This window comes from Quercus lobata, chromosome 3 (assembly GCF_001633185.2).
Source record: "Quercus lobata isolate SW786 chromosome 3, ValleyOak3.0 Primary Assembly, whole genome shotgun sequence".
NCBI classification, from domain to species: domain Eukaryota; kingdom Viridiplantae; phylum Streptophyta; class Magnoliopsida; order Fagales; family Fagaceae; genus Quercus; species Quercus lobata.
Genome location: NC_044906.1, coordinates 16,702,834 through 16,724,166, shown reverse-complemented (window position 1 = coordinate 16,724,166; position 21,333 = coordinate 16,702,834). Strand labels below are relative to the sequence as shown.

The 21,333-nt window shown below is 35.7% G+C and overlaps 8 protein-coding genes across 8 annotated transcripts; 7 read left to right on the top strand and 1 right to left on the bottom strand.

Moving 5' to 3' along the window:
• The first annotated feature begins 1,512 nt into the window (after nucleotides 1-1,512).
• LOC115979117 lies at nucleotides 1,513-2,794 on the top strand. Its single transcript, XM_031101082.1, has 2 exons — nucleotides 1,513-2,030; nucleotides 2,137-2,794. The coding sequence occupies exons 1-2, from the start codon at nucleotides 1,708-1,710 to the stop codon at nucleotides 2,192-2,194; spliced, it is 381 nt and encodes a 126-aa protein (XP_030956942.1). The 5' UTR covers nucleotides 1,513-1,707; the 3' UTR covers nucleotides 2,195-2,794.
• Nucleotides 2,795-4,531: 1,737 nt separating this feature from the next.
• LOC115980435 lies at nucleotides 4,532-5,410 on the top strand. The gene has a single exon (XM_031102684.1). It carries the CDS (start codon nucleotides 4,532-4,534, stop codon nucleotides 5,408-5,410), a length of 879 nt encoding a protein of 292 aa, XP_030958544.1.
• Nucleotides 5,411-7,323: 1,913 nt separating this feature from the next.
• On the top strand, nucleotides 7,324-8,190 carry LOC115980434. Its single transcript, XM_031102683.1, has one exon. The coding sequence runs from the start codon at nucleotides 7,324-7,326 to the stop codon at nucleotides 8,188-8,190; it is 867 nt and encodes a 288-aa protein (XP_030958543.1).
• A 1,571-nt stretch (nucleotides 8,191-9,761) lies between these two features.
• LOC115980433 lies at nucleotides 9,762-10,247 on the top strand. Its single transcript, XM_031102681.1, has one exon. The coding sequence runs from the start codon at nucleotides 9,762-9,764 to the stop codon at nucleotides 10,245-10,247; it is 486 nt and encodes a 161-aa protein (XP_030958541.1).
• Nucleotides 10,248-10,266: 19 nt separating this feature from the next.
• LOC115980432 lies at nucleotides 10,267-10,641 on the top strand. Its single transcript, XM_031102680.1, has one exon. It carries the CDS (start codon nucleotides 10,267-10,269, stop codon nucleotides 10,639-10,641), a length of 375 nt encoding a protein of 124 aa, XP_030958540.1.
• A 2,144-nt stretch (nucleotides 10,642-12,785) lies between these two features.
• Nucleotides 12,786-13,664, top strand: LOC115980431. Its single transcript, XM_031102679.1, has one exon. The coding sequence runs from the start codon at nucleotides 12,786-12,788 to the stop codon at nucleotides 13,662-13,664; it is 879 nt and encodes a 292-aa protein (XP_030958539.1).
• Nucleotides 13,665-15,388: 1,724 nt separating this feature from the next.
• LOC115980429 lies at nucleotides 15,389-16,267 on the top strand. The gene has a single exon (XM_031102678.1). The coding sequence runs from the start codon at nucleotides 15,389-15,391 to the stop codon at nucleotides 16,265-16,267; it is 879 nt and encodes a 292-aa protein (XP_030958538.1).
• Nucleotides 16,268-17,099: 832 nt separating this feature from the next.
• LOC115981983 lies at nucleotides 17,100-19,325 on the bottom strand. Its single transcript, XM_031104449.1, has 2 exons — nucleotides 19,115-19,325; nucleotides 17,100-18,653 (listed from the first exon to the last, which is right to left on the bottom strand). Exon 2 carries the CDS (start codon nucleotides 18,644-18,646, stop codon nucleotides 17,336-17,338), a length of 1,311 nt encoding a protein of 436 aa, XP_030960309.1. The 5' UTR covers nucleotides 18,647-18,653; nucleotides 19,115-19,325; the 3' UTR covers nucleotides 17,100-17,335.
• Between the last annotated feature and the right edge of the window lie 2,008 nt (nucleotides 19,326-21,333).

Genomic DNA, 21,333 nt, shown 5'->3' with positions numbered 1-21,333 from the left:
TATGCTATCTAAAGAAAAGAAAATTGATACACAGAATTGAAAATAAAATTATCCTCAATAAATATTAATAACAATTCCTATTGTAAATGTCATTCAAAATCTAATATAAATGTAAATTTTAGTTTGTTTTTTCATACCTACTTTTGTTTACTCAATTGGAAGATTTGCAAAATACACCTCAACACGAGTCAGTCTAGAATTTAAATCAAAATCATTATTATGATTAGGTTCTCCATAATCTCAATGAACTACAAATATATATTTCATTATTATTAAAATAATGAAAACAAAAATAATTACTTCATAGTTAATGACAATCAAATTAAGAAACTAATCTCTCTTTTTTTTTTGAGAAACTTATCTAAATACATAGGAGTTATACATGTAAGTTGAATTTTTTTTTTTTTTTTTAAATTAACATAAAAGTGTTAAGAATATAGTAATAAATCTGCAAAGTTGTATCCTCACTAACTTGAATGTTCTTAAAAGTAATGCAGAATTCAATATTTTTCTTTCTCTACTATTTTAGTTAAAATTTGGGTCTATAACAAAAATATAGAGTATTTAGTGTGATTTAGGAAGAGAAAAAAGTTAAGAGATAGAAGAGAAAAAAGATTAGTGGAAGTAAGGGTTTTAGCGCGATTTAGGACATAAGTATTTTTTTATAATTATGTGGGACTGATGCCTTTAGAACATTTATTATTAAATCATTTTAGAAAAGTTTTAATATTGCTTTTATGGGAAATATAAAAAGATTGTCAAAGAAATTAATTAATTCTTTTTTCCTAAAAAGTTTCTAAAAAGATTTTCTAAACCAAGATCCACATAGTTGTAGTGTGCCTTTGTGTTAGAACCTCTTTCCCTCTCACTTGTGTGTGTGTGTTTGTTTCTCAAAAAAAAAAAAAAAAAGAATGGGTAATTGTCTCACATTATTTAAGAGTGTGTGTTATGTGTAGTATAACTTGCTCCACTATTCCTTAAAAATTATCATGATTTTTGAGTGGAGTTGTAGTGTGTTTTTGTGTTAGAACATCTTTCTCTCTTCCTTGTGTGTGTTTGTTTCTCAAAAAATTAAAAATAAAAATAAAAAGAGATAAAAGGGATTTTAGGTCAATAGTCAATGCTTTGAGTAGGATTTGGAATATTTTTTGGACCAATATATTTCAAACTTGTCCCCCTTCTAGAACAGTAATTAATGTTGATAGTGAGAAGTGTAAGCTGATTAACTTGGCTGCCAAGAAAATGAGCCTATATGGACTAGTAGTCTACTATAAATGAGAATCAGAACGCACTCAAGATATCCTGCCAAGAAATTTGAATTTACATTGTGTCTCGAGAACTCCTGACAGCCTGCCCTTTCTTAACATTTCTGTTGCCGGATTCCGGCAAACTTTGCCGGAATTCTTTTCTTAGAAGTTTAAGACTTCAACCGGTTTGGTGTTATTGCTCCTTTTACTCCCAATTTAACACTCACAAGTAAGTGATCGAAACTGTTCTTATAAGAATTTTTTTTTTTTTTTTTGGGAACCAGAACATTAAGTTGTTAATGTCTCTTATAATTGTGTTTCTTTAGATTATTATGTTGTTTTGCTTTTGTTGAACCGTCAAAGTCAAGCATACATAGATGATCAATGCAACTACTCTCCTCTTTGATTATTTTGCTTTCTCTCTCTCTCTCTCTCTCTTTTAGAGACCTGTATTAATTCAATGGCTAGCCTGTGGTCAAGGAACACTGAGGTTAAAAATGAGTCTAACGAAACTATGGTGGTGAAAGTGACCCGGGATCCTGGCAATTTTAAAGTCAAAGAATTTATAATCCCAGCTGGTGATTACATATATATGTGCTACAACGATTTCGGCATTGAACATAATCCAGATCGTCCTGTCAATGTTAGAGTTTATGTGGGAGATGAACAAAAGTTATATGTAAGAGCATCCAGAATAAGGGACAGTGGGAAAATTGTATTGGGCTACGAGAATGGCATGGTCACCTCCACTTTTATTGACATATATATGGTTGCCAGGATCGGGTAATTTTCTAGATTACAGCCTTGGAATTTGATTAATGTGTGTGTTCTTTTTTCTTTTTTTGATAAAAAAAGTTCATTGCTTACTTGCTTTATTATGGTTTCACAGATTAATTATCAAGATGAAAGGTGCAACAAAGAAGATTAAAAAGTTGTTGGGGAAATAGTTAAAAGGATAACAGATGGGAAAGGTTAGGAGGACATTGGAGAAACTTTGAATGTATATATGTATATATAATTTGGTCATAGAGCCCCCTTCTGTCCAGTCTGCCCTGTTATAGATAGAATGGGTTGTGGACCTGTGTTGTACAGATATAGAATGTTCATTGATTTCTATATTTATTGCGATTACTTGGAAGTCATTTAATTCACACTAGACATAGAGGTGATTTTATTTATACTTCCCCAACGCTTAAATGAGTGTGGCATCAATAAGGAGGTATTGTTGTAGTCTGTAAAAAAGCACAGAAGAACCTAAATTCACCTTGGATGTAGGCCACAATACCATGGCACCCGAAGGAAGTTGGGAGGAGTTTCTCTCTTGCTATGTTCGCATCCTTCAGTACCCAAACCAGCGCATTACAAAGGTGTAGCATGTGAACAAGAAGTCATACGATTTTTGTGTATTATGAGATCGGATGATGCACTTTACACAGGTTGCAAGATAAGTAAGATGGGTGTGAGAATGAACACTGTTGGACAAAATAGAGCTAGCAAGTCAACATTTCAAGGAGGATTAGAGTGCCTGATTATGTGTTAAACTTAAACCAGAGTGTTACATATGTACTTCCTAAAATCTCATCTATATATATATATATATATGGATCCACAGAAACTTCATAAATTTCATAGCAATTTTTTTCTACGAATTTGTGATTGTGGAACATATCTTTTAGGTCTAACTTTGCATGCTTCTGAAGAAATCAACACCGTTCTCAATAGTTTTGACATTTCCTCTAGTGCACTAGAGTAAGGTGGCATAGACAAAATGTAGCTGAAGTACCATTCAAGAGATTGCATCAACCATGACAAAATGTTCCAGGCTTATTTGGCTCGAAAAAATCAGCCTCGAATGACAAGTGCTAATAATATCCAGAACAAGGGAATAGCAAAAAAAGTATGAGGCAGCAATTATAATCCTGATCAAACTATTGTATCCAAAAAGTGTTATTGATTGGCAGTTGGCCTTGATTGGACTCTCCCCAATTTTAATGTCCCCAACTAAAAGTAAGAGATCTGGACTTGTGACCATAGATTTTTCAAAAAGCCCCGATGATTAACCACCAAAGTTTCTGTCCTTACCAGAAAAAGGGAAATATAAATGAAAATTCTCTCTACTGGTCTCTACTTTGTAGAAAAGATGAATATTTTGTGACAGTGAGAAAGAGACAAAAAGGTCAACAATGAGTTTAAGGTTTGATTAAGGAATTTTTTTTCTAAATAACAATAAATATTAAAAAATTTAGTTAATTGTCACATTTTAAAACAATTTTGAAAACTAGCATCTCGAGTGTCTAAAACTCGAGTTCCAAGATAAAAATCGAGTTTTTAAGTCTCGATTTGTAAGTGGATTACGTTAAAGTTGGAAAAAAATCAGGCTGAAAATCGAGTTTTAAAAACTCGATTTCCATTAATTGAAAAAAAACGCCGCTATAGGGCTTTAAAACGTCACTGTAAGGATTAAAAACGCCACTATAGGTGAAATTTTTTTGCATGGAAATCGAGTTTTAAAAACTCGAGATCCAAAACGAGTCTTTTGGACTCGAGTTATAATATGGATCTCGAGTTTCTAAAACTCGAGATGTTAGTTTTCTTAATTATTTGAAAACGTGCCTAACTTACTATTTTGAATGGCTGAAGGAATCTGATATGCACAATTCCTCTTTGATTAAGTCTATTATCTTCCTTTTAAGACTGTATACTACATGAATAATTAAATCATTCATCTTCCAGAGGATCATGCAATGCGTGCAACTCAAAATATTGTTAATACCATAATAACAATATTTAATTAGTAGAAACAAAAATAAATGAGGTAGCTATACCAGATAAAAGCATGAACATCATTAGTAATTTATTAAGTGTAGTGCTGTAGCCCCATGGTTCCCAACAAGGCAGGCAAGCACAACTGGATGGAGGAGCTTTGCCTTTTGTTGTAACATAAGAGATGGTGTGGATGTCGCTATTGCATATCATATCGATCATTGTCCAATTCAATATGTGTTATCTTCTGCAAAGATACTCCTGTAACTTTAGAAGCTTAAAATAATTGATATTGAATTGGGAAGCTGACATGATGGAGACACTGCATAAACAATGCTGAGAGAGTGTCTAGATCCAAATCAAAATCATGTCACAATTCATTCATATATAAAAATAATGAGATTCCTTATGTCCACCTCACCCCCACCATATATATTGAGAAGATTTTAACTAAAGCAAAGCAAATTGATACACACAATTTTAAATTCAACTGCAAGACGTCTTTCTTGTTTTAGGAAAACATGGCTGCATCTCCTGTCAACCAAACCTCCCTTCATCATTTTCGCTCCAAAAGTTTTCCCACAAGGGCACACCCGCTCATTTCAGAATTCAATGAACAATTGAGCAGAGTGAGAGGTTCTGAAACAACCTCTTCATCATCAACATCATTAAGCCAGAAACTCATTGGCCTTCGAGGTTTGCATGACTGTGTTGAAAACTTGCTGTTGTTGCCATGCACTCAAGCCTTAGCTCAAGAGCAGCATCAGAAATGGTTTAATGAGCTATTGGATGGATCTCTCAGGCTCTTGGATGTGTGTGGTATTGCAAGGGATGCATTGTTGCAAACAAAGGAATGCGCACGTGAACTTCAATCCACCCTGCGCAGAAGACATGGCAATAAAATGGAGCTTGCGAGGGAGGTTGAAAAATACTTGGCCTCAAGGAAGGTTGTGAAAAAGGCAATGCAGAAGGCCTTAAAGGGCATGCAAACTAAGTTGAACTGTAAGAAAAATGAAGATCTAGCCATGGTGAGCTTGTTAAAAGAGCTAGAAGCTGTAACTTTCCTGGTCTTTGAATCACTATTGACCTTTATAGCTGGACCAAAGTTGCAATCCAAATCAAATGGTTGGTTTGTGGTTTCCAAGCTGGTGCACCAAAAAAAGGTAGTCTGTGAGGATGAAGAAACAGATGCAAATGAATTTGACAAGGCAGATTCAGCATTACAATCTCTCAATAGTCACAAGACAAGCAAATCCGATTACTCCATTCTTGTTCAAAATGTGCAGAACTGGATGGGAAAGTTGGAGTCAAGCATTGAAGATGTTGAAGAGGTGCTTGAATGTCTTTCTAGGCATCTAGTCAAAACCCGAGTTTCCTTTCTCAACATCCTCAACCACTAGCCCTAAAATCATTATGGGCATGAATTTTGTCTGTAAATTTTTACATGATAGACCTTCTCTTTTTGTACACATTAATGAATGAAATACAGATATATTGTGTCTTCTACTTCTATGTCAATTCACTCTCATTAAAAAATAATTGAGTATTCATTCCTAGCACAAGAATGGTTCAATTTTAATAAATTCTAGAATATTGGATCTCACAAAATACCACGTAAAAGTTTAAGTCTCAATACCTCTGTACAAAATTTGGTAATAAAAATATAGTAAATGAAATTTGGTGCCTCAGGATGTTTTAACATTCTAAACTATGGGTTCCCTTGATATACACTGTGCATTAAGAGGATGCAGGGCTTGAATCTGGTTGAGGACCAAGCTCCTCCACTTAGAGAGCTGGAACAGAAAATCAGAAAAGAAAAACAAAAACAAGAGATATAAATGTTCTGACTGTTTCAAATAATTTGATTAATACACATTTAAAAACATTGACACTCACATGGTTTACTTGAATTTTGTATGCTTAAGCAATCAATAATCCTGACTGTCTCCCTTTGAGAGACAACCCATGTTATTAATGAATCAGCCTATAAAATTTTCTGCATTATGAACAGAAATGGAGAAGTCTCTTATGCAGATCTTGCCTATCTACGGCACAACAATCACATAGTCAAGTCAATAATATCATTAAGAAACGAACTATCATATACAGGTGTATGTGATTTAACTTATAAAATCACACGAGTACTTCCCTTCATGACATAAAAGTTTGATCATTGATATATAAAATATTCAACATACGTGTGGTAACAGCACCATGTTCTCAAATAAGAAATAAGCATTAGCCATTCTAACAATAGCTCAGCTTGAGTTTCTGGGAGACAAGATGGTTATGTCACTTGTGCGCACATGTATTATAAAATTACTATAACTGTGTAATATATGTTACATTAATTACAATCAGGTTGTCTTGTCTGCTATATCCATTAAATTCTCATTAGAAATTCATAGATTTTTAAAATCTAGTTATGTTAATTATTTACCATAATTGCAAACATATGTATATGCATTTCTTTCAAAATTCATATGCATACTTATATTGTAAGAAATATATGAATCCTTATGGTTTCCAGCAGCAAAGATTAATAATTTGCGTAGTACTACTGAATAAAGAAAGGTAGGACCATAATATTGGTGGTTAGCACAGTAAAAGGGAACATGGTAAAAGGCTTTTCTTGATGTGAAACCCACCTTCCTTCCAAGGATGTTTCCTTTTATTGTACTTGACCAAGTTTTCAATCCGTGAGAGATTATCTATTTATGAAAACAAGTGACAATGCAGTCAGGTCTATCATAAATGGATACACCAGCAAACAAATGGGGCATCACTCTCTCAATAATTTCTGCAACATCTGGTTTATCTGTAATTGTTTTACAAAATTATATAAGACATAATATCTTATTATCAGGTGGCACTGCAATATTGTCTCCCATAAGTTCATTTCCCAGCTTCATATATAGCATCATTGGTGGCATAATTATTTATCAAACATTAGGTCATCTAACTTCAATTGCAATTTAATAACTTCATATTTTATCAATCATTTTCTAATTCAATATGTAGTGTTATCTTCTACAAAGATGTTCCTGTAAGTTAAGAAGCATAAAATAATTGGATGTTGAGTTGGGAAGCTGGCTAGAGGGAGACACTGCGTTGACAATGCTGAGAGAGTGTCTAGATCCAGATCAAAATCATGTTACTACTCATTGAGATTTGAAAATATTGTGATTCCTTATGTCCACCTCACCCTATCATATATATTGAGAAGATGTTAAATAAAGCAAAGCAAAGCAAGCCAATTGCTACACAAGATTGTACATTCAACTGCAAGAAGTCTTTCCTGTTTTAGGAAAACATGGCTGCCTCTCCTATCAACCACCACTTTCGCTCTAACAGCTTTCCCACTAGAGCACACCCACTCATATCAGAATTCAACGAACAACTGAGCAGACTGAGATGTTCTGAAGCAACCTTTTCATCATCAACATCATTAAGCGAGAAACTCATTGGCCTTCAAGATTTGCATGACTCTGTTGATAACTTGCTCCTCTTGCCTTTTTCACAAGCCTTAGCCCAAGAGCAGAATCAGAAACGGTTTAATGAGCTGTTGGATGGATCTCTCGGGCTCTTGGATGTGTGTGGTATTGCAAGGGATGCATTGTTGCAAACAAAGGAATGCACTCGTGAACTTCAATCAACCCTGCGTAGAAGACATGGCAATAAAATGGAGCTTGCAATGGAGGTTGAAAAATACTTGGCCTCTAGGAAGGTGGCAAAGAAGGCAATTAAGAAGGTCTTAAAGGGTATGCAAACTAAGTTGAACTCTAAGAAAAATGAAGATCTAGCCATTGTTAGCTTGTTAAAAGAGCTAGAGGCTGGAACTATCTTGGTTTTTGAATCACTCTTGACCTTCATATCTGGATCAAATTTACAATCAAAATCAAGCGGCTGGTTTGTAGTTTCCAAGCTGGTGCACCCCAAGAGAATAGCATGTGAGGGTGAAGAAACAGATGGAAATGACTTTGAGAAGGTAGATGAAGCATTACAATCTCTTGTTAGTCACAAGACAAGCAAATGTGATTACTCCATCCATGTTCAGAATGTGCAGGACTGGATGGGGAATTTGGAGTCAAGCATTCAAGATGTTGAAGAGGTGCTTGAATGTTTGTCAAGGTGTCTAGTGAATACCCGAGTTTCCTTTCTCAATATCCTCAACCACTAGCTCAGAAATTATCGTGGGCAACCATTTTTGGCTGTAAATATATACAAGTCGATAGGCCATCTCTTTTTGTACAAATACACAAATGAAAAACACATATTTTCTCTTCTACTTTTAAGTCAATTCACTGCCTCCAAATATTTTCCCATGTCACTATTGAATTATATTCTAAGAGTATTAATTCCTAGTTCAAGAACGGTTCAATCTTTATTAATTCTAGGATATCGGTCTCACAAATTACCTCGTAAAATTTAAAATCTGAACTCAACTGTACAAAATTTGGTTATAAAAATATAGTAATTGGTCATCTCACTAGCTGAGTACATAGAACTTGTGAAATTAGTTAACAGAATTTGAGTCATTGAATTTTAAATTTGGTGCCTTAGATTGTTTTAGCTCAAGGAATGGAACATAAAAACAGAAAAGGAAAACATGAAATCCTAGCTGTCAATATTTTGATTGTCTTAAATAAATTGATTAATACACAACTAGAATAATTGTGACTCATATGGTTTACTTGAATTTCTGTGCTTAAGCAATTGAAAATCCTGACTGTAGGGACAACCCATGTTTTTAATGAATCAGCCAATAAAATTGTCTACATTATGATCAGAAATGTAGAAGTCGCATATGCAAATCTTGCCTGCCTATGGCACAAACATGATGTAAATAAATTATTAAGTTGTACGTGTGATTTTAGACAGCTGTTGCTGCATGTGGACAAAGTGAAGGTAAGAAGCTCCAACATGGTAAAGATATACTAAATACTAAACATTGCCACTAAATATGGGTGAAATTATAGCTTCATTACAAATAACAAAGACCATGACATACTCTTATCTTGTAAACTTGATAATTTTCAGGCCGAAAAAAGAGTATGGAAGAATTTGATACACGTATTTATAATTAAAAATCTACAGGAAGTAAGTAGTACCAGGATGACCAACACTTAATACACTGAAGAAAATTTTCCAGATTTTAGGAATTACTGCCTGATTGTAATAAACATTATTTTTCATTGCATGAAACTAATAATTTAATAATATTTATGTGTGCACAAGGGGTACAGACTATCTGCCTGAAAGGCAGGCGTGTAGGTTGGATATAATGGCTATTTCCTTTTCTTGTCATTTGTTATATCGTATATTTTAAATAAATGTAAGAAGATTCTCTTCTGATTTTTGAATTTAAATGTGATTGAATGTGAGTTGGAGAGCTGGTGAAAGTAGACATTGGAAAAACATTGCTGCAATAGTGAGTTAGAGTGCAGGTTCAATGCTTCTAATATGTAGTGTTATCTTCTTCAAAGATGCTCCTGTAATTTAGATGCTTAAAATAACTGGATATTCAGTTGGGGAGCTGGCAAGAGGGAGACACTGCATAGACAATGCTGAAAGAGTGTCTAAATCCAGATCAAAATAATGTTACAACTCATTGATATTTGAAAATATTGAGATTCCTAATGTCCACCTCACCCCATCATATATATTGAGAAGATGCTAACTAAAGCAAAGCAAATTGATACACAAAATTCTACATTCAACAGCAAGACGTCTTTCTTGTTTTAGGTAAAAATGACTGCCACTCCTGTCAATGAAACCTGCCATCACCATTTTCGATCCAACAGCTTTCCCACTAGATCACACCCACTCATTTCAGAATTCAATGACCAGTTGAGCAGATTGAGTGGTTCTGAAACAACCTCTTCATCATCAACATCTTTATTCCAGAAACTCATTGGCCTTCAAGATTTGCATGACTGTGTTGATAACTTGCTCCTGTTGCCTTGCACACAAGGCTTAGCCAAAGAACAGCATCAGAAATGGTTTAATGAGCTGTTGGATGGATCTCTCAGGCTCTTAGATGTGTGTGAATTTGCAAGGGATGCATTGTTGCAAACGAAGGGATGCATACATGAATTTCAATCAACCTTGCGCAGAAGACATGGCAATAAAATGGAGCTTACAAGGGAGAATGAAAAATACTTGGCCTCTAGGAAGGTGGTAAAAAAGGCAACACAGAAGGCCTTAAAGAGCATGCAAACTAAGTTGTACTCTTAAGAAAAATGAAGATCTAGCCATGGTTAGCATGTTAAACGAGCTAGAAGTTGTTACTGTCATGGTCTTTGAATCACTCTTGAACTTAATAGCTGGAACAAAGTTGCAATCAAAATCAAGTGGCTGGTTTGTGGTTTCCAAATTGGTGCACCCAAAAAAAATAGTATGTGAGGGTAAAGAAACAGATGCAAATGAATTTGACAAGGTAGATGTGGCATTGCAATCTCTCATTAGTCACAAGACTAGCAAATCCGATTACTCCATCCACATTCAGAATGTGCAGAACTGGATGGGGAAGTTGGAGTCAAGCATTGAAGATGTTGAAGAGGTGCTTGAAGGTTTCTCTAGACGTCTTGTCAAGACCCAAGTTTCCTTTCTCAACATCCTTAACCACTAGCCCAGAAATCATCATGGGCATCAATTTTGTCTGTAAATTTGTACAACATTATAGACCTTCACTTTTTGTACAAATACATGAATGAAATACACACATTTTGTCTTCTACTTCTAACTCAATTCATTGTCTTAAGTAAATATTTGCTAGTATCACTTTTGAAATATGAGCAGTGATAGTTATATGGTGTGTACGGGATGCACAGTTGAAATCATGTTTTGAACACACGATTTAGAGTCTGTGTGTATAGTTGGGTGCAAGACAATGTGTGTAACAATATTTTTCCTTGAAATATATTCCAAGAGTATTCAATCCTAGTGCGAGAATGGTTCAATTTTAATAAATTCTTGGATAGTGGACTCACAAAATGCCTCATAAAATTTAAAATTCTAAGTCCACTATACAATATTGGTGATAAAAATATAGGAAATAATAATCTCACTAGTTCAATCCATTACTACTTGTGAAATACGTTAAAAGAAGGAGGAGGTTTGAGCCTTTGAAATTTGAATTTGGTGGACTAGACTGTTTTAGCAATCCTGCCTATGAGTTCCAATTTCTACTTGCCCTAAATTAGGGAAATGTTAATGGATGTTCTAAGGGCATTTTTTTATTAACCATTTCTAAAATCTTCTTGTGAGAAAAGAAAAAACCAATTGACTTTTTTGACAACTTATTATATTTCCTATGAAAGTGGTATCAAAAATTTCCTAAAATGGTTCTTTAAAAAAATGTTCTAAGGGCATCCGTTAACAGGCTGAACACAAAAACTGAAAAGAAAAAACAAGACACTAGAGAGTTGTCAATATTCTACTTATCTCAAATAAATTGATCAAAATACATCTAAAATCATTGAGACTCTGACTCTCATGGTCTACTTGAATTTCATATGGCTAAGCAATTAAAAATCCTGCATGTCTATCTTTGAGGGACAACCCATGTTTTTAATGAATCAACCTAATAAAATTTTCTACATTATGAACAAAAATAGAGAAGTCATGTATGCAGATCTTGCCTGCCTATGGCAGAACAATCGTGTTACTATCACATATAATAACCAATTAAATCATTAAGCAACATGCTAGCGTTTACAAGTGTACTATGTACACGTGTGATTTAACTTATAAAATCACACGAATACTTCCCTTCATGACATAAAATATTGTGCAATAATATATCAAATATTCAACACCCGTGTGTTATCTGCACCAACTTCTCTAATAAAAGATAAGCATTAGCCATTCTAACAACAGCTCAGCCTGAGTTTCTAGGAGACAAGATGGCTGTGTTACTTGTTCACAGATGTACTATAAAATAACCACGACTGTGTAATATGCGTTACATTATTTACAATCATGTTGTCTCGTCTGATAAATCATCCATTAACTTTTCCTTATCATTTCATAGCTTTTTAAAAATCTTATATTTATCATTCCATAAAATAACATGAGTCGCTACAAAATAGCTTGAAACCGGATCCATTCATAATGGTTATTGTTTGGTAATTTTGTGTCGGGGAGACATTGAGCAAACATTGGCAGGCACAGCATTTAGATCCAAATCAAAATCATATTAGGACTCATTAATATCTAACAGTGAGATTTCACATGTCAACCTCACAAATAATATATATTGAGCAAACTTGAGAAATTAGGTAAATTTTAAGACTAAGTTTTACATAAAAGAATAAGCTATAACCATGACCATCAATTGTAATTTATTAAGTGTCGCGCTGTAGCCTTCTGGTTCCCAGGAAGGCAGCAGGCAAACTGGATAGACAAGCTTTGCCCTTTGTTGTGCTAGAAGGGATGGTGTCAACACTGCTAATGTGTTGCATATTTAACGGATTATTTTCCAATTCAATATGTAGTGTTATCTTCTGCAAAGATGCTCCTCTAAGATAAGGAGCATAAAATAATTGGATATTGAATTGAGAGCTGGCAGGTGGGAGACACAGCACAAACAATGAGAGTGTCTAGATCCAGATCAAAATCATGTTACAACTCACTGATATTTGAAAATATTGTGATTTCTTTTGTCCACCACACCCCATCATATATATTGAGAAGCTGCTGAATAAAGCAAAGCAAATTGCTACACCAGATTGTACATTCAACTGCAAGAAGTCTTTCCAGTTTTAGGAAAACATGGCTGCCTCTCCTGTCAACCAAACCTCCGTTCACCATTTTCACTCTAACAGCTTTCCCACCAGAGCATACCCGCTCATTTCAGAATTCAACGACCAAATGAGCAGATTGAGATGTTCTGAAGCAACCTCTTCATCGTCAGCACCATTAAGCCAAAAACTAATTGGCCTTCAGGATTTGAATGACTCTGTTGATAACTTGCTCCTGTTGCCTTTTGCACAAGCCTTAGATCAAGAGCAGAATCGGAAATGGTTTAATGAGCTGTTGGATGGATCTCTCAGGCTCTTGGATGTGTGTGGTATTGCAAGGGATGCATTGTTGCAAACAAAGGAATGCACTCGTGAACTTCAATCAACCATGCGCAGAAGACAGGGCAGTAAAATGGAGCTTGCGAGGGAGGTTGAAAAATACTCGGCCTCTAGGAAGGTGATAAAAAAGGCAATGCAGAAGGCCTTAAAGGGCATGCAAACTAAGTTGAACTCTAAGAAAAATGAAGATCTTGCCATTGTTAGGTTGTTAAAAGAGCTAGAGGCTATAACTATCTTGGTTTTTGAATCACTCTTGACCTTCATAGCTGCGCCAAAGTCGCAATCAAAATCAAGCAGCTGGTTTGTAGTTTCCAAACTGGTACACCCCAAGAGAATAGCATGTGAGGGTGAAGAAACAGATGCAAATGAATTTGAGAAGGTAGATCTGGCATTAAAAACTCTCATTAGCCACAAGACAAGCAAATCTGATTACTCCATCCATGTTCAGAATATGCAGAACGCGATGGGGAAGCTGGAGTCAAGCATTCAAGATGTTGAAGAGGTGCTTGAATGTTTGTCTAGGCGTCTAGTCAAGACTCGAGTTTCCTTTCTCAACATCCACCACCACTAGCCCTGAAATAATAATGGGCATCCATTTTTGTCTGTAAATTTGTACAAGTTGATAGACCTTCTCTTTTTGTAAAAATACATGAATGAAAAACACGTTTGCTCTTCAACTTCTAAGTCAATCCACTGCCTTTGACAAATACTTGCTCATGTCACAATTGAATTATATTCTAAGAGTATTCAAATCAAGTGCATGAATGGTTCAATTTTTTTATAAATTCTAGGATATTTTTCTCTCAAAATACTCGTAAAATCTAATATCTCAAGTCAACTGTTCAAAATTTGATAACATAAATATAGTAAATGATCATCTCACTACCTCAATCCATAAGAACTTGTGAAATTAATTAATAGAAGGAGGTGGTTTGAGTCATTTAAATTTGGTCCCTTAGAATATTTTAGCAATCCAGCCTTTGGGTTCCAATTTCTGCTCCACACACAACGCTGTCCATTTAGAGAATGCAGGGCTTGAATCTGGTTAAGGGCCAAGCTCCTCCACTTTAGGCAGTTGAACATAAAAACAGGAAGGACAACAAGACATCAGAGCTGTCAATATTCCAATTGTCTAAAATAAAATGATGAATACACATCTAAAATCATTGAGAATCACATGGTTTAATTGAATTTTGTGTGCTTATGCAATTAAAAATCCTGACTCTAGGGACAACCCATGTTTATAATGAATCAGCCCAATAAATAAAATTTTCTACATTATGAACAGAAATTGAGATGCCGCATATCCAGATCTTGCCTGCCTATGGCACAAAAATGATATAGCAATCAAATTGACTAACCAATTAAATCAGTAAGCAGCATACTAGTGTTTACAGTAAAGTTATACATGTACATATGATTGAAGACAGAAGCTGCAGCATGTGGATAAAGTGAAGGTCTTTTGAAATTCAACTTGGAACATATATAAATGCTAAATGCGGGGGAAATTATAGTTTCACTAGAAATAACACAGACCATAACATACTCAATCTTGTAAGCACAATAATATTCAGGACAAACATAGAGTATGAAAGAATTTGATACATGTGTATATAATTAAGAACCTACAGGAAGCAAGTAGTACCAGGAAGACCAATACTATATACAGTGAAGAAATTTTCCAGATTTCACATTGCATGAAACTGGTAATTTAATGATATTTATGTGTGCATGAGGGGTACAGACTACTGTCTGCCTGGAAGGCAGGCATGTAGGCTAAATATAATGGCTATTGCCTTTTCTTGTCCTTTGTTATAACATATTTTTAAAGAAATTTATGAAGATTCCATTGTGATTTTTGAATTTAAAAGTAATTGATTGTGAGTTAAAGAGCTGGTTAGAGGAGACATTGCAAAAACATTACTGACATAGTGAGTTGGAGAGCAGGTTCAATGTAGGTCAACACCACTCCTGTCTTGAATATTCTGTGGATTATTTTGCAACGTATTGTATATATGATTATCTGATATGAAAGTAGTACTGTGATTTTAGAGTTTATATAATGAGTTGGAGAACTGGTGAGAGGGAGACATTGTAAAACCATTGCTGAGTGTGTGTTTATATCCAGATCCAGATCCCAATCTCAATCATGTTATGACTGATTGATATTCCAGGAGGATGAGATTCCTCATGTTCCCCTCAACTCAAAAAATATATATTGAAGGGAGGCCACTGCAAGTTGCTAAACCAAATTGTACATTCAACTGCAAGGCCTATTTCTTGTTGAAGGAAAACATGACTGCCTCTAATTTCAACTCAAAATCCCATCAACACACTCGCTCAAACAGCTTACCCACTAGAACACACCCTCTCATTTCCGAATTCAATGACCAATTGAGCAGATTGAGAGATCTTGAAGCAACCTCTTCATCATCAACGTCAATATGCCAGAAGCTAAATGGCCTTCAAGATTTGCATGATTGTGTTGATAAGTTGCTCCTATTGCCATTCACACAAGCATTAGTCCAAGAGCAGTGTGAGAAATCAGTTAATGAGATTTTGGATGGATCACTCAGGATCTTGGATGTTTGTGATATGGCAAGAGATGCCTTGTTGCAAACAAAGGTATGCACACGTGAACTCCAATCAACTCTGCGCAGAAGACAAGGCTATAAAATGGAGATCATGAGGGAGGTTGAGAAATACTTGGCCTCAAGAAAGGGAGTAAAAAAGGCAATGAAGAAGATCTTAAAGAGCATGCAAATTAAGTTTATTTACAGGAACACCGAAAATCTTCTCATTATTAGCATGTTAAAAGACCTAGAAGCTGCAACTCTCATTGGATTTGAATCCCTGTTGACTTTTGTTGGTAAATCGAAGTTGCAAACAAAGTCAAGCAGCAGGTCTTTGGTTTCCAAGCTAGTTCACCACAAAAGAGTGGCATGTGAGCGTGAAGAAACAGATGCAAATGATTTTGAGATGGTGGATGCAGCATTGCAATCACTCATCAGTCACAAGCCAAGCAAATCTGATTTCTCTTTGCTTATTGATAATGTGCAGACTGGGCTCGGGAAGTTGGAATTAAACATTCAAGATCTTGAAGTGGTGCTTGAATGCCTTTCTAGGAGTATTGTCAAAACTAGAGTTTCCCTTCTGAATATCCTCAACCACTAGCCCGAAAATTGTCATGGGCGTACTTTGTCTGTAAACAATTACAAAATCATACAGTTTATATACATGTACATGAATCAAATTTATTTTCACTTCTGATTCTAAAGCTATTCATTGGCTTAAAAATTTTCTCGCTTATTTCTTGCTGCTTAACTCTCTTCCTAGATCATCTAATTTTAGTACAAGATTTTATTTAATTCTTGAATACTTGATATTAAAATACTCTTGTCAGCTTCCAATTTTGGCTAGGATAAAAAATATGCAGATAAATCTATTTTAAATAATCTCACATTTTTGGGATGTCCAATAGTCAAGATCATGAAAGGCTTGAACCTGGTTAAGGCCAAGCTTGACCACCTAACTGAATTTACACAATGAAAGAAAATATTATTTATTTAACAGTTAAAGACAGAAAGTCTTAAGGCAAACAATATTAATTTATAATTGATATCAGAGCTGTAATGATTCCGATTTTCTTTGGGAAGTTGAATAACAAAGAACTAAAATTAATTAGATTCACATGCACTCTCAAATCTTCTTTCCCTATGAATTTAAAAAACTTGAATGCCTTTCTCTGGGGGACAGTCCAATTTTTTATTCATTTAGGGAATGATTAATTTGTCTTTCTACAATATGAAACGAAATAAGTAAGTTACATAGCCTACCACCCTTTCAATCATTGATAAAAATTGCTCTGCTTGCATGCTTACATGTAAATAATAGGATGGTCCCCTGGAAGTTACATGAAAGTAATTAAAAGTGGCAGTTGGGCAAAAAAAAAAATTAATTCTTGGGAATTTTAAGGCCAAATCAAGAAAAAAGAAAAGTCTGAAAGAAAATGAAACGTATATTTGCAATATTTGGAACCAACAGGAAGCAAGGAGTATAAGGTACAGTCTGTTTTAAGAACAAAAACAGACGGTTATATCTAAACATCAAAGTTCAAAAGGTACAAAAATCTGAAAGTTCACAAAGAACATAGATACATCACTAAATTATCAACTCCTAACACCCTGAAACCAAAAAGCCAAACCTACTCCCCTTTTTGTTATGAAATGAGAAAGGGATATCTCAATGAGCTCTAGTCTGATGCTCCTTAATCTCTTTAATATCTTGTTCAATACGATTTAGGCGGGGCAGAATCTGATGCAAGCAAGGTAGAATCTGCTGCAGGAGATCCATCATATCAGATAATGTAGGTTGTGCAGCACCAAATGTAGACGGTCTGGACTCAGCAGCCATAGCATCTGCAATCTCATCAATATCTCGATCTAAGTCATCATCGGAATCACAGACAATCTGGTTAGAACGTTTTACATGAGATGAACTGAGCTGAAGTGTACTACTCCCAGTGGCAAATAAGGGCTTTGCCAGAGCAGCTTGAGCACCAGATGTAGACAGTTTGGACTTAGCAGCAACAACATCATCAATCTCTCGATCCAAGTCATCATCAAAATCAGATTCAGATTGCCTTGCACGTTTAGATGAGGGCTTTGCTAGAGTAGCCTGAGCACCAGATATAGATGGTTTGGACTCAGCAGCAACAGCATTAGCAATCTCATCAATTTCTCGATCCAAGTCATCATCAGATTCAAAATCACTTTCTTTTGCACGTTTCATGTGAGAGCTCAGTTGAAGTGTATGACTCCCAATGGCAGATAAGGGCTTTGCCCGAATGTCCTGAGGACGAATGGGAACCATTTTGGCTTTAATAAGTTGAGTAATGACACAAGGGAAGGGGAGTACAGTACGTGACGACTCAAAGGCATGTATGATCACTTGACATATATGTCTACAAATGTCAATGGGTACATCAGTGATGAGGGCATACAACAATTGAGCCCTAGGTACATTGAGTGTATGCAAGTGAGCAATAGGAAACAGGTTGGTGCACATGATACGGCTCAGCCACTGATATTCAGGGATAAATGATGCAGATTTAACATTAGAAACCCCATTAGGCCAAATGGTTTTTTCTCCACAGAATAGAGTCAACATATCTGTTTGGGATGGCGCAGTCTCAGCAGTGTAGGGATATGGAGACTCCATGACTCGAGGAATTCCTAAAACAGTGGAGACTAAATCAGGAGTGACCTCAAATCTGATATTCCGAACCGTGACAGAAAAAGAACCATCCTTTTTTATGTCATGGATGTTTGAGTAAAACTCATGTATAAGGTTCATGGGCGGTGCAGGAAAACCAGAAGTCAATGAAATCCATCCACGAGACTCGAAAACACGAGGAATGCAAGTGAATTGGAGTTCAGACAAGGTGACATCACGTTCCAGATAAAGGCGGCGTTTGGAAAAGACACCGTGGTACGAGGTTTGGGCATCGAGGTCATTGGATGCAGATACAGTACGCCTACTGCGAAGGGCCATAATGCACCTGTGATCAGTCAATGTCATATAACATGAGCTAGATGTGATTATGCAAGGTTGCTAGACTCTAAGCTCAAAACACATGAGTTTAGAATTTTGTCAAACACTTGTCGTATATTACCAAAAGAGGGAGCTAGAAGTTTTCTTAGATTATCTGATTCAAGATTATGGCACGTGGGGTCGTGTATTCGCGGTTCACTCTTCAGGTGTGGTCCAAATAACACTGCCCGAGTTCCACGACATAAAAAAATTTATTAAAAAAAAAATACCAAAAGTGAGAATAAATTAATGCAACGATGCTTGAAAAAAATCTCACATTGAATGATAAAATACTATCTTTAAGTACAAAATGCAATACCCATAACACAAAGCCTAAGATTTGAGCTTTGAATGAAAGAAATTGGAAGTACTGATCCATTCTAAATCCTAGAGTCTTAGAAAGAAAATAAGGAGAGAAAGAAAGATTACCTGATGATATTGGGTGAAAAATCGTAGCAGAAGAGATGGGATTGGAGATTTCTCACCGGAAGTTGAAAAAACAAATGGGAAAGTGGCAGTGTTGTTTTCGAGCGAAAGCGTAAAAGAAAGGAAGAGGAGCCATTTTTGGAATAGGCAAATTCCTTTATATACACGCTGGAGCGAGTTTGGTTAGACTGCTTTCTATTTTTGGGAAGCCCAGATAGACTATTCATGTCTGGCATATTTTATAGATTATTTTGAACCATATTGTATAGGATTTATATATATTGATTATTTTGCATGGGAAGCATGCTGCGACTTTGAATTTAAAAGTAATCGTAATCTTGTTGTGGCCTATTAATAATTTGATATGTCCCATAAAAATAAATTTTGATAAGAAAGGGATGACCAATTGAGCAGATTGAAAGACAACTTATTTAATGTCGAAGTCAATATGTGAGAAAAGGAAATTCTTTTTTATATTGTAAAGTATAATATAAATTTACATGGTAGACAAATTAAAAATGGAAATATTGTACATGTGGGGCTAGAGAATTTATGATCCCGACCTACTTTATATTAGGGCTCAAGACCCGAGTTGAGGAGAAACATTGCCGATGACATATAACGAAAGTCCAAATGGCCTAGGGATATAGCCGAGGACGATTTTTTCCTCGGCATCCCAAGGCACTCCTAGAAGAAAGGACGAGCACGGTATAAGAGCGGTGTATGAAAAAGCTAAACACCTCCGCATTGAAGGGGAAAGGACTCATGAATAGTGTGGTGACAAAGGACAAGGGAAAGACTACCATTACTGCAATTAAGTACTATGTGCCTAACAGAACAATACTTTTCAGTTTTTACAACCACTCCCAACCACTTTGAGCATGGGCTGATAGGACCAGTATTAACCCTAGAAAGCTGAACCTACATGTAGATGTTGGAGGGAGGGTAAAGGCTAATATAAAAAGGAGAGGGAAGCAATCCAGAAAGGGGGGGCTGGAGGAAGGTCAAGAACTAGAGCCTCCCAGGCCGTGCTGAAATGAAAATCTTCTTGGGTAAGCACGGTTCACCCTCGTTCAATAACTGTGAACACCATGACCAACCACAGTCCGGTGACCAAGACCTAGCCTTTTAGCCTACTCTCTACAAATTTATTGTTTAAGCCTTTAACGTCGAACCCAACACACCAATTTGGGATCGTCACAAATTGAGTCCTTACAGTACACATTTGGAAAAAAATAGTGAATATTTTACACTTTTTACAATTGTGTACAATTTTTGTCACATTTTGTTAAATTTACATTGTAAATACAATGTAAATATATAAGGGTTCATCTGTCCATGTCAGAAACTAAATGGCCTTTAAGATTTGCATGATTGTGTTAATAAATGGCTCCTATTCTATTGCCATTCACAAAAGCCAAAGGTAAAGAGCAGCAAAAGAAATTGGCCAAAACTTCGCAAAATGAAGGTTCTTAAGAGAAAGTGATGAAACAAAGCAAAAATGAAGAAGAGGGGGTAAACATTGCCTCAAGTAGTACAAGCGGGAAAAGCAAACCATGTCACTTGGTTTTCCCCCCACTACACGCTTTACCTTTTGGCAACTACCACCCAAATATTGACAAGTGGCATAGCAGTTTGGAAATCGAAGAGTCACTCCATATCTCATTTAATGCCTAGACAGCTACGTTCATCAATATCAAATAAGAAATTTCGGAGCGACCCCCGATATTCTACCTTGATCTCATCCCATGAAGTAAATGAGCATGAGATCATGGGGCTATTGTAAGGAGATGGTTTCACTTAGGGCCCAAACAGCCTTGGGCCACTTGGGCCATGGGCAAAATAAGCCCAACACAAGCCTTCGAGGGCAAGCCCCAAAGAAAAAGTCAATGTCGAACCTCGGACAACAAACTGAGCAATATATCAATTTGAGTTTGAGGACATGAATTTGACTAAAACCCCATTTGAGGATAAGACGGTTATCGAGCAGACTAGGATGAAGCATTATCCGAGCTATGAAGGAAGGGTTATGGGACATATGAGATCGTCTAAGGAAGCTCCCTACTTGATACAGTCGCATTTATTATAGAATGAGTAGCCTGATAGTTCAAAGAGCCCCAAAAGTCTCCATTCATCATGAAAAAAACAAGAAAAGCCTAATCTTTGACAAATCATTAAGTAAAAATGTATTAAAAAGTAATTATATTTTGTAATCATATTTA